Source organism: Buteo buteo, chromosome 7, assembly GCF_964188355.1.
Source record: "Buteo buteo chromosome 7, bButBut1.hap1.1, whole genome shotgun sequence".
Lineage (NCBI taxonomy): Eukaryota > Metazoa > Chordata > Aves > Accipitriformes > Accipitridae > Buteo > Buteo buteo.
The window spans coordinates 20,584,625-20,597,779 of record NC_134177.1 but is presented as its reverse complement, the minus strand read 5'-3'; the positions used below and the strand labels follow the sequence as shown (position 1 = coordinate 20,597,779).

General features: G+C 47.2%; 1 protein-coding gene across 8 annotated transcripts in view; it reads right to left on the bottom strand.

The window, feature by feature from the left end:
- Positions 1 to 13,155, bottom strand: part of FAM124B (family with sequence similarity 124 member B) — a 65,030-nt gene that overhangs the window by 51,603 nt on the left and 272 nt on the right. For 6 of the 8 annotated variants that reach the window (XR_012650986.1, XR_012650987.1, XR_012650988.1 and 3 more), the window contains exons 1-2: positions 8,504 to 10,385; positions 7,335 to 8,074 (exon numbers count right to left, since the gene is read on the bottom strand). Coding sequence is in view for 4 of the 8 variants with exons in the window: in XM_075031854.1 (XP_074887955.1) it covers positions 7,335 to 8,074; positions 8,504 to 8,558 (795 nt within the window). In the remaining 4 variants the exon portion in view is untranslated. Of the gene's footprint in view, positions 1 to 1,425; positions 3,747 to 7,334; positions 8,075 to 8,503; positions 10,386 to 13,155 lie in introns of those variants that run through there. The other 2 variants (XM_075031851.1, XM_075031852.1) reach the window with 2 other exon arrangements.

The following is a 13,155-nucleotide window of genomic DNA, read 5'->3' as shown; positions in this document are numbered from 1 at the left end:
TGGGGTCCTCCAACAGCATGGCTTGCAGGAGTCCTGGGGTCATGCTCCTGCTCCCAGGTGTGACACTGCCTAACAGACAGACCAGCACAACGCAGGATGCCCACCACCCTCAAGAAATGCACAGCTCAAAATCAGAATCTTGGTTAATGGGTGCCAACCCACACTGACCACCTTGGCTGCTGTCCATCAAGGTGTCCATCAAAGGAATCAGCAGCTCAGTATCCACAGCACCATCACCCCTGATGGTCACAGCTAGGTCAGAACCATTCCCACCAGACTAAATCATTGATAATCAAGCACGACACATAGAAATGGTAAAAAAGAACCGCACCTCATTTCCCTTCATTGAGGGTTGCAGTGCCATCATACCTCTAAGCATAACTTTTCAAAACTCCCTCTTCAGTTTTCCACCGAGACTGTTTTCCCCTGCATGCTATGCAGGGACCAGCACGCGGGATGGGAGCTGGGGCAGGGAGGAGCTCAGCCTGCCGCCAGCCTTGCCAACCCCGCACACCTCGCACCTCCGCCCATTCCCAAGAGGCCGCCGGGTCTGGCTGCTTACCTGTGAGCTCCTCACGTGTTGTTTGGGGCACAGAGCTTCAGCAGACCCCTGTCAACCCGCGCTCTCTCTTATTAGCCTTTTTTAAAAACCTGAAAGAAATGACACAGCACGCAAGGAAGAAATGTAAAATAAAGGTTGCAGAGGTATGAACAGGCTACAGAAAACGTGAACCTTTGCCTTCCACTACTGAATTCATCCAGGGAGAAACTGTGCTCTCTGACCAACAGCTGCCTGTGTAATACAGCATTTATACTAGGTGTATTCTGCACTTAGAATACATGGATTTTATATACTTACTGTTACAAGCAGTACTTTCAGAGCAGTTTTCCTTTGACTTGAAGTCCTTTTCTTCTGTGATTTATTGCAGGCAGGTGAACCTCATGTATCATTCTCTTTTTCATTTTAAATGATGGAGCATTTTCCCCATGCTAGATACTGACCTTCTACCTCTTAAGCACCCTCTTTCTCTTCAGGAAAATGAGATTGTGTTGAATAGTGACACTCAAGTACCTTTGGCATGAAAAAGTAGAGAAGGCCACGAAATCTCTCTTTAAAGCCATTTCTCCCACAAATCCCACTTCTGGCTTTACTCCTGGGTTCATGACTATCCCCTCCATGCCCACTGCCAGGGCTGTAACCCCATGTTTATAGGCCACTGCCCTACCCCAATCCCCCTCCTCTCCTTATCCCTCCCAGCCCGTCCTTGCACCCACCACAGCGAACCCAGAGAGCTGACCCACCTGCAAGCTCTCCTCTTTGCTGCTTTCCTAGTTGACTAAACATTTTCTCCAGTTCTGAAAAGCACTGGCTCAGTTTCTAGCATGCTAGGTAAGATTAAATAATCACCCTCACAGATGTAAAATATCACCATATGATTTATTAAAAAGTCCAAAATTTTTACGGAGCTTATGAAAACATGGGGGGGGGGGAGGGGGGTGTAAGTGTCCAGTGAAACAAGTGTCCTGTTCAGCTTTCTGCAGGTGTCGGTCCCCAGATCGAAGGGTACATGAGCATCGCTTCCAGGGCAACACCAGCTGTGAGGGTGCGGAGGCACAGGGCAGGGACTGCCCTATTCCCACCTGCAGCTCTTCAGACCAACTCGGCTGTGCCTTCAAAACTTCTCCAAAACGCTGGGCCTTCCCGAAGCCCGAGCTAACATCCAGCAATGGCATCGCTCTCGAGTCCCACTGGGCCGCAGAGCCCACCAGCAGCAGGGGGATGGGTTTGGACTTCCCGGGGCAACAAAGCTCGTGCAGTGCAGCGTGGGCTGCATCCAGCTGGCACACGTACAAGTAAATACCCACAAAATTATGCAGAACCCCCCGCAGGAAGGCTCTGCTGCTGCTCGTCACCTTCTGCCTCTCCTTGGGCCGCAAGAAGCCATTGTCTGTCGAACTTGAGTTATGAACTAAGAAGAGGCAATGAGAAGACACTCTCCAAACAAATTCACACTTCTGTGTAAAGCAGAATTCAGATATATTTAAGGAGAAAATACCTCTCTGTTGTGCTGTTTGGAAGGTAAGTATGATCAGATTTGGCTCTTCATTCAATAATTTCATTCCTCTATCATGCACTTCCCATTTCTTTCCCCTTGAGATTTACTTAATCCTACTTGAGAAAAGAAAACTGCTGATCAAGATGGGAGTTATTTCAGCATCTGTTGCTGAAACGTTACTTCATTTCTCCTGTCCTTTTTACTCTCCAGCACTCAGCAGTTCCCTCCAAGACTCTTAACTTCTCTTGTCTTCTGTTAATTAAAACCCAATTAGGATTGCCTGCTGATAACTGCACACTGGTCTAACAAAGCCTGGCCTGTTGCTGGGTTTATTTTAAGTGTCATATGAATCTGCAACAGCAGGTCTTACTGGAGCATAAACATAGCTCAAACTATTCTCTGCAGGTGTTCTTTTTCTTGCATGTGCTGTGCTAATTTGGCGAAAAGGTCTCTCTAGAAATTGTTTTCTTCAAAAATATTAAAAAAAAATCCTTATGTTTCACACCTTGCATAAAATTGACAACGTTGATAGCTTTTAAATACCAACAACAGGGGAAGCAAGAAGGAATACAGAGGAAAATCGGCGTAACCACTGTGACCATGCCACTACCTTGTTCCAATACGTCCCGGTGAGGAACGATGAGCCCCCATGGCTGGGGGCATCCAGTTGCTTGGGCAGCTTGGGCAGCTTAGGCAAACTGCACCTCCTAACCCCATCTGAAGATGTCACTGGCTATTTTTTAGCACCTTAGAACAGCTCTAGGAGTCATATGGCTTATTCCTATTCATTGCACAATAATCCTGCAATCTATTCTGCATTAAAAAAATAAACCTTTCTGTAAATACAGTGTTATTTTTCCTGCTTTGCCTGCAGCCTCCTTTATATCGCTCCATGGAAAGTAAGCATATACCTCAGTGAACCCACTACTGAAATGTCGCCACAGCTACAGAGGTAAGCTAAGCAGCAGCGGTCACGGCACAAGGAGGCACAATACACACAAAAGCACTCCACTGTCATTTGGAAATGATGAGTCCATCTGGCACATTTGTTTTCAGTCATATAAAGAATTCCTCCTCATCATCCTCCGCTCTCTTTACGGGGCTGGCTCGTGGTGTTTGCAAGTGGAAGCCCGAAGCTCTTTGCCTTTCTCTTTCACTCCTTTTGGCTGCAGCAAACAGCAGCTGGGTCCTGTCCTGGCAGGGCACGGCACCGCTGGCCCCATCCATGGGTGCTCGCGGCTGGAGGAGGCTGCTCCGCAGGTCCCTGGAAAAGCGGTTCAGCAGGCAGCGGCCGCTCGCAGGATTCGCCACCGTGAGCCCGGTGTCAACATTGGTCTCCACTGCCTGCTGACGAATGCAGCTCTCCTGGAGAGAAGCCTGCGGCTTGCTGCTCGCCTGCCTGCGGAGAGAGGTGGCATCCCACCACGACCGGGTGGCTGGACCGCTGTGAGAAGAGCAGAAGTGCCTGTGGAGGTCACCACTGGCTTGCTCAGGAGTAAGGGCTTTGCTTTGGTCAGATTTTGGTTTACCCTTTGTGGATCTGACCTCCTGGCTTCTCCACCCAGGATTACCCCGCTTCACAGGGAAAGGGGCTGGGACAGAGTCCTGCAGGATTTTTTCATTGCCTGCATTATTATGCTGATGGGAAAACCCAACATTTGTTTCATGGGGCTTGGAGCTGTCTTGAACCTGTTGAGGAAAATTTGGAGAGAACCCCATTAACATACCGTTCTACCTTGATGTCCTGGTTTCAGCTGGGATAGAATTGATTGTCTTCCTAGTAACTGGAACAGTGCTATGTTTTTGAGTTCAATATGAGAAGAATGTTGATAACACTGATGTTTTCAGTTGCTAAATAATGTTTAGTCCAAAGTCAAGGATTTTTCAGGTTCTGATGCCCAGCCAGTAAGAAGGCTGGAGGGGCACAAGAAGTCAGGAGGGGGCACAGCCAGGGCAGCTGACCCAAAGTGGCCAAAGGGGTATTCCATACCATGTGACATCATGCCCAGTACATAAACTGGGGGGAGTGGGGGTGGGGGATTGCCGCTCGGGGACTAACTGGGCATCGATTGGCAGGTGGTGAGCAATTGTACTGCGCATCATTTGTATATTCCAATCCTTTTATTATTACTGTTGTCATTTTATTAGTGTTATCATTATCATTATTAGTTTCTTCTTTTCTGTTCTATTAAACCATTCTTAACCCACAAGTTTTACTTCTTTTCCTGATTTTCTCCCCCATCCCACTGGGTGAGTGAGTGAGCAGCTGCGTGGTGCTTAGTTGCTGGCTGGGGTTAAATCACGACACTTGACCAAGCAATGTTGCTCTCACCCAGCCTCGCTGTGCTGAAATCACCTGCAGTGTAAGTCAGTCGGAGCCCCACTAGAGAACAGCATTGGAGTCTTACAAGCCTGAGCGATGGCAGATGAAACTTTATGTAGATAACGTGATGCACATAGAGAAAAACAATCCCAGCTTCACATACAAAATGCTAGGTTGTAAGCTGACTGTAACCCAGGGGCCTCATTTCTGTGACAGGCAGCACCATATTAGCATCAGTTCAATGCCTGACAGCAGTCTAGAAAGCAAATGAAATCTTAAGAATTATTCCGAACGAAATGGAGAACATTGTTATGCGTGGTGCAGCTCTGGTCCCAAAGCTGGACCATGGTGCCTGTCCCTCACCTGCAGCTCACAACAGAGTATCATGGAGGTGGAAATGCTCAGAAATGGACAACAAAGATAACTGCAAGTACAGTAAAGGAACAATCGTGCATGCTGGTCATTTTAAGCCTGGGGAAAAAAACAGTTTGGGAGGGAGAGGATAAAAGGCTAAAACACCATGAGCCACCTGAAGAAACAGATAGGCATTGTCCATTCCCCACCATCTGCAATGCAAGAAGCAGAGGCCATCAAATGAAGCCAGCTGGAGACAGTTTCAATTAAATGAAGGTGGCAATAGACCAGGGGAAGTCCCTGCCAAAGTATGTTGTGGATAAAAAAAGTTCACATGGATTCAAGGAGAAACTAGATGAACACTTGGAAAGGAGAGTCACTGCCAGTTACCACAGCTGGCTTCAGAAGACCCTGAAGTTTAACACAGGCAGCTCAGGAGTCTATCAGTGGGGTGTAACACATGGATTTGTCCTCTTGCTGTTCATGCCAAGGCAGCCACCTATGGTCAGACACAGGCCCGTGGGCAGACAGATGTGGCTGAAACCCAGTCTAGGCAAAAAACCTGAATCACCATGTAGTATCTATCAAGCTCTTACACCTCTGTTTGGGATTTTCCTGATGGCAGCATGCACATGCTGTGGTGCTCATGGGCAGCTTTCAGAGGGCCCTCAGCACTAGTGCACACACACGACAGATTTGCTGCAGGTGACCTAAACACAGCACACACAAATAGCTGTGCCTGTCCCCAAACCTTCTTGGTGGCTATAGAACTACCGGAGCTCCTTCACATCTGCAAATCCTGACTGGCTGTTTTTGGAAAGAAACTTGTTCAGGAAGCTCTGGATCAAATGGCACTTCTTTGATGGCTGGGCAACACGTGGACCAACAGTAATCCAGGGAGGAGACACCCATCAGACCAGTGAGGCCAAGGGGACCAGGACCTGCTGAGCGTGTCCCATTTCTTCCCATGGGGCATGCCACCCCTGGGGACACCAGCCCAGAGCAAGGCACCCGCCTCACCAATCCTCTGCAAGACTAGAGACACATTTCATGTCTTTATTTACAAAACAGCACACGGAGATGGCCCTACTCTCCTACTTAAGACTCCTACTTGAGTCTTATGGCTAAACTTGTAAAATTTGAGCCACAGGGATCTGCTGTAAACACTCAGAGAAAGGACATGGAATAGAACAGTAATTAGTGAGCAACTTCAGCAAAAAAAGAGATGATGTGCTTTATTTACTTCTTTATCAAACTAGGTGGCTTGGGTTATCTCTCCCCCAATAAAACCAAGGAAAGAGTTCTTGCAGGCTCAGGGTGGTAATCTGCGAGCAGACCCTTGGATTTGGTTTGCAATAAGTCAGAGGGGAAAACATAAATCATTTTCAGGTACTTAGACTAAAGATTTACAGTATGAATTGAAGCATTGCGAAATAAAGTGCTGCGTGCTAGGCTGTCAGCGTGCTGTGTGGAGCACGGACAGAAGATACACATCCTCAGGTTCAAGTGGACTCCAGCTTCCTTCGCCAGGAGCACAGTGCAGCATGGGTACACCCCCAAAAAAACTTCCAAATTTCCTGCCAATGAATTCATGTGTGTCTGTCAGCTTAAAGACCTTGTATCTACAGTAGGAAGAACCACAAAGTAATTCAGGAAGGGACCTCTGGAGGTCACCTGCCCAGTCCTCTGCTCCAGGCAGGACCAACTTCAAAGCTACATGAAGATCCTCAGGCCTTGTCCAGTCCAAGTGGGTGGCAAACCAGTTCATAAAGTGATACTGAATGAGAAGTACAAAAAGGCTGCCCTGAGGATTAGTGCTCAGAGTAGCATAAAAATAGGCCAGAGAGAATAATTAACTTGATTTGTAACAAGTGAGCTATGGAAGGAAAAAATAAAAACACAGGATGGGCAAATTATTTAAATATCCAAATTTAAAAAAAAAAAAAATTAAATCAGAGGTGGGAGGGGTTGTTACAATAGAAAGAAAGCACTCTGAGCTAAACTGCCCTCCTGATCACATGTATAATTCCCACTATGTATGATCTTAGCGCAATCTTTTTTTGTTGTTTTTTATTTACTTGTATTCATACAACCTCTGGACCATACACTTTAACAGAAAAGGCAGAGATTTCCTATGACACACTTCTTCGGCACTTTCGCCCAACTGCAACTCACTCAAAAGCTCACAAAATCCATCACAGGCTATGTTGTATCAACACTGTACTTATATCTGGTTTTGGATGCTAAATACCTGCTTTCAAAAACATTTATAATGTAATGACTTATCAAAGGAATAGGCTGCTACGATCATTTGATTCGGGCAGGGAAGGAAGGATGTTAAACTAGCCTGCTCAAAAAAGCATTAACTCAGGCAAGCAGTAATGATGTTAATTTAACAATATAAAAACATTCCAAGGATCTGTGCTTATATTTATCAACAGCATCACAGCACTGGCAGATACCAATTACTGCATTCACAAATTCAGAAGAAAGCATGAACAAGCAAAATCTTAATTTCCATTTTGAACCAGTCCCGCTTTTCTTGGAAGAAAAAAAACCAAACCTAAAAAACCTCCTCTCAGAGCACCCCAGACACATACCTGAAGCAGAATTTTATTTCCTTCATAGTCCCGCGTTTGCCACCTGGTGCTACTGACAGGAATACAGGGGTTAGGCAGGAGAGGCACCAGCTGCCCAATCTCTCGCACCTTGAACTGCAAGGCTGATGCCTCCTGCGGCTCAGCAGCCACCCCGACGGGCAGCTGCTTCAAGCAGAGCTGCACGGCAATGTTTTGGGTTGCGTACAACACGAAGACACAGAAGTTACTTTTTTGCATAGTCGCTTCTTGCTGTAGGATCATCTCATAGAGTCTCACTGCATCCTCATAGTTATCAAAACTGCAGTAGAGGGTGACACGCAGGATTTCAGGGCCACAGTGCACCCGCCTGATGCCCCACACAGGCATCTGGTCATCCAGGCTGTAGAAGTCCTGGTGAGCTGGGGCATAGGGGTGGCTTTGCCCATTAGCAATCTGGGCACACTGGTAGCGCCAGGGTGGACGCTGAAATTGCTCATGGACCTGGAAAATCCGTTCTTCTCCCAAGTCCTCGTGTAGAAAAAGGAGAACAGATATTCCAGGAAAGCCACAGCTCCTCTTACGATATCTCTCATAGTATTTCAATGGAGTAACTCGCTCGGACACCGTGAAAAGGCGAATGTCTGGGCAGACCCACTCCAAAAGCCGATCCAGAGTTTGCTGCAGAAGCAATGAGTGTCCTGAACTGGCGAGAAGGTGCACAGTCATCAGAGAGTCTGCTCTGTCATCCATTGCAAAGGTTCCTGACAAAAAATAAAAACGGACAAATTGGTGCCTTCCCTCTCCTTCTCCTACTACCAGAGCCTCAGTAACACAAGGGTTGTACTCTAAGACTTCAACCAAATGAATTCAATCCTCTACAGGCTTTGCAATAACCCGATGAAATACGCAGGTACGCACAGTTAATGTGCACAAGGAGGCAGGCAAGGAGTGACGAGGCATTACGTGACCAGTCCCAGGTCACTCACATCAGAGCAGAGCTCAGCTGAAGGCTAATTTTCCAACTCCAAGACTTGAGCTCTGGTCACTGTGTACATGCAACCGATGCGTCCAGAAACACCTGTGTGTCCTACTGCTCCTGTCCTTCGCAACACAGGGCAGCAGAGATGAAGAGCACTGAAACACAACAGCAGTAATTCTCCAAGATGAGGTGATGTTGTAAGCACACTTGCCTGTCAGCAGTGGAAACAGACACTCCGGATCCATCCGAGTCCCACCAGTGTGCATCTCAGCGCGATTGCAGCCTTTTGCAAAGGCAATGTGGCACTCGTGTTTGAAAACCTCAGCATATTTTCTTGTAGTCAGCAGGCTGGTTTTAGCTCATTGTAAAAAGCTCGTGATCTTTGCGAGTCACACCCTTCTGGGGTGTACAGATAAGCTATTCTTTAGAAACAAGGAAGGAAAACAGACTAACAAAAGAAAAAAACCCCAACATGTGAACACAACTGATAACAATAAGGGCAGATATGAATCAGCCTCAGGAAAGAGGAGCTTTGGGAAAAAACTTTGACTCCTAGTTATGCACTTCACAACACAGGTGGCTTGCTGCCTAGCTGGAAACCAGGTTCTGGGTTATTACACATAGCCCATAAAAGCTGGGTACCAGGCTTCCCCCTTTCAGTGCTCTGTTTGCCTCTTTTCTCTCTCTCTCTTTTTTTTTTTTTTTTTTAAATGCTGAGATACCCATGTAATCAGCACCCTTCAGCAAACTCCAGATTTTTTTCCTTGCTCCTTGGGTTTACCTATTGGCACTTAATTTAGCTTATTGTGTAGACTGCAATAGGAATGCTGAATATACACCTCTTTCCAGGCCTCTTCTAGTATCTAGACAATAAATCACACTGTCCCTTCATCTCCTTATTTTTCCAACCCAGGAGCAATACATACAAGTCAAGCCAACTCCCATTTTCTATACAGAACTGCCCCCACTGCAGCCAGTATTTAAATCAGAACTGGGGCCTCCAACGATGCATCCAGCTCCATCTAATTAAGAACAACACATGTCTCTCTGCTGACATACCAATTTCCCTCTCAAACAGCCAAGCACACAAAGCAGTGGTTCACTGTGCACAAATCCCAGCATTAATAAGAGTCTGTTATTCAAAACTCTGAACTAATTTTTTAAATTTTTTTTTTAAATACAGCCCTAGCTTTATATTCAGCTGAGCAAAATCTCCAAGGTCTAAAGGCACAAGTAGCGGTGCCTTGGTTTCCTTTACGTAGAAAATCACTCTCACTGGTAGAAATTCACATTCATGCTTTAAAATCATACTGACACCAATGTGCAATAAAAATAAAAAGGCTGACTAGAAAGTGAGGAAAAAAATTAATTTGCACTGATAGAGACAAACCCATCCGCAACACTTCCAAGCAAGCAACAACAACTGTTGGGAGGGAGACAAAAAAATCCAGCCTTCGGACAATTGCAGGAAGAGAGCGAAGAGAAGAGTGCAAGTACTCAAAACATTAAAACGCTCTAGATGAGGTCTGAACAACACAATTTTACTAAAATATGGAAAAGGAAATGATTCATCAACCCTTTGCTACAGGCCAGGGGCAAGCAGTCATCTGCCTTCCTGCAGATGAGGAAAAGGGGCATTTTGCCTGTACAAGAAAACATGGAAACAAAGAAAGTTCATCAGGGCTCAGTTTGTAGCTGGGAGCACGAGCTGCATTTCAGGGTCCCTGTTGTGGTGGGAAGCAACGGTGCTGGGCACGGCAGAGATGCCCGGCACGGCCACGGCGGCAGCGTGCCGAAGCAAGGCACCACCCTGCGGTACTGCCTTAGGGTCAGACAAACGAACATGGACCCGTAAGGGTCAAAGCGGATAAATATGAGTGAACGCAAACACGGGTGGGGGAAGCAATCCTCACCCCACGGGCACAGCTGTGGGACCGCAGGCTGGCCTATGGCCCAGCAACGCTGACAGGGGCTGAGCTGGCAGTTGGGTGAAAGTGGCGGCTTTGCGCCCAACAGCAGCCTGAAACAATGGCACTACTAGGGAAAGGATAGCGAGGGAAATGGAAAACATTGTATGGCAACCTATAAATCCACAGCGCATCTGTATCTTGAATAGCATGTGCTGTTCCAGCTGCCCTTTAAAAAGAGAGATGTGGAGATTTAGGGAGAAAGCAGGAGGAGGAAGACAAGAGTAATGAAAGAAGCCGCTTCAGTGAGGGTAGCAAGCTGATGAGGACCTTCGGCCTGGAGAAGGAACCATGGCAGGATATACTATAGATCTATAAGGTTACGAGTGGCTTCAGGAGGGTAAAGGGGCAGCCATAGGTTAAAGTACCCTCCCAAAAAGCAGCGAGGGGACCAACTGCAGCTACCAAAACTCATTTCCCAGCAAGTGAGGAAACACTTCTCCACACATATCGTTAAGCCTGCCACAAGGCAACGTGATACTAGAAGTTTTTGGGGATTCAGAAGGTGACTGAGCACATGCTCGGATGTAGGATTTACCAGACCGCTAGGGGCTGGGTGGCAAGTTCAGGGACATGCCGCAATGCCTCTGAAAACGCAGAGCGTGTGCGTTGCCTCAGTCGCAGAGCGCTTGCTCCACCATGCTCACCCCACCTGCAGGCTCGCTCCCTCCCCGGGTGACCACCCCCTTGGGCTGCTACTACACCGCAGTCCCGGTACCTGCCCTCCCTTTCCGCTTCTCCCACAGAGCAGGGCACCCCGCCACTTCTCCACCGGCAAACCGTTCATTCTCATGGGCGTGAAGAGGGAGCGAGTGCTGCTCTCCTTGCACAGTCCCATCAAGCACTACAGGCTCACACGGCTCTCTGTCCCCATCCCCACTCGAATCGCATCAGCCCGGCTGTTTGAAATCCCACAGGGGCAGCAGCGTCGTAGTGAAGAAGATAAAGTACTGGTAACATGAACTCTTGCAAAGCAGCTGTAGAGACTAAGGGCTGGCAAGCCGGGAGGAGTAGGGGTTCGGAAACGATGCAGACACCACATCTCCCTCCAGCTCCCGCTGTAGCCGGTGGGAGCCAAACTGGTTTCCAGATGGGCAGGTGCCTCCCACAAAGACTGCTGAAGGTGACCAGCATCTCTCCTGCGCAGAGCTGGGATCTGATGTAGCTGCCACCTATTTCAAGTGTCACCAGGCTTTACAACGGCCAAGAAGCTGAGCCTACGCACAGAAAGGGCCAAATCATGAACCCTGCCAGCATGCTGTGTTTCCTCTGCGAGCAGTGCGCTTGCTGGGGTGGGACGGAGAAGCAGTCTCACCTGTGAGCTCTAGCTGATAGAGCTGCCTGGAGAACAGTTTTAGGCCTGGTTCTCGGACACACAAGCTCTCCAGCAGCTCCAGGTCAGGGGTCCCCACCACTCCCACCACAAGGAGCATGGGATGAACTGAACATCAGCCTTGCCTGAACCCCTCCTTCAGAGAGCAGCCCCACCACCCACGCTGGCTAAGCACCATCCAGTAAAGGAGTGCTCTGCTCCTCTTCCACTTTGCTTTGACATCTAAATGTCCACAGGGAAGGGCTCAAACCCAGGCTCCTCAACCTTGGGCAAGGGTATTCTCATGCCCTCACTTTGTCCCCAATCTATTGCCCCCCTAAACCTTGGGGTAAAGCCAGGATGCCGTGACCCTCGCTGCTGCAGCCTGGTGAGTTTTGACCTCCTCACCCGCTGCTTTTCTCAGAGGCACCAAGAAGATCTCAGGTAGGAAAGGGATGACTGCCATCAGAACAAAGTGCTGCATTTTGGTGGAGCTTGTAAGAAAAGGAAAGTGCTGGTTTCGCTCCTATCCCCCAATGTAATGAATCCTTGCCTTCCCCTTTGCTCCCCCTTCCCCCAGCTTTCCAGTCCGGCTGCCAAACGGAAAAGCACATTATTCATACTGACCTACTGAACACTCCAAGAAAGATTTCTCTAAGAGATTAGAAAATTAGCAGTTCAATCTTATGTGAAAAGTCACTCTGCTGAGGGGAGGGGGGAAAAAAATTCTGATATGGTACTCAAAAAATATGTTTGAGCTGCATTCCCACATGCTAGCGGCTGGCAACACAGCAGAACACACAGCAGACTGCTGGGGTAGTCCAGCTTTGTGTAAGAGCAGGTCAGATACGAATATTTTTATCTACCACCAATATATACACTAGTAAGCCCTGCATAAAATAAAGTCCAAAGGTAAACAACTAACAAACACTTTACTGTGTGAAGCCTCAGAGACTGCTGTCTGCTACATGTTTAAAATCTTATGGTGGAAAGGCACAGCAAAATAATTTAAAAGTCTTTGTCATAATGAATTCTTAAGATGTGCCTAGTCCTCTGTGGTACTCAGAGCCCTTAACTCTAGCTGACACCAACAAGACTGATGATGCATCACAGGATTTAATAAGTTCATAGTAACATCTGTAAGGAAGTTACTTTTTAAGGATTTAGGCTTTGTATGCTAGCACATAATTAACTTCAGAGAGACTGGGTGTGAATTACCTAATCATCTCACGAGCAGGCCTCATAAAATACCTGCAATGTCTTGGGCTTACTAACTGTTAAAAGACCTTTTTTTGTTTTACACCAAATTCAAGCGCTGCCTATAACAAGGACAAAAATCCTAAATTAACCTGCTAGATGACAGTTATCTGCAGCATAGACAGTACTGAGACAAAAAAAATCACGATTAAGGTCTTACTTGAAAACTAGGCTTTTCAAAGAGTTTGTCTCTTGCTCCAAACCTTGTGACTCCAATTCATCATCACTTCAGAGAAAAGTAAAACCCCAATGACCAAAAGAGCAAAAAAACATCTAGCCTACTGCATTTTTTTAAGTAGACTTCTCTCCCAAACAGTTCTTGTTTCT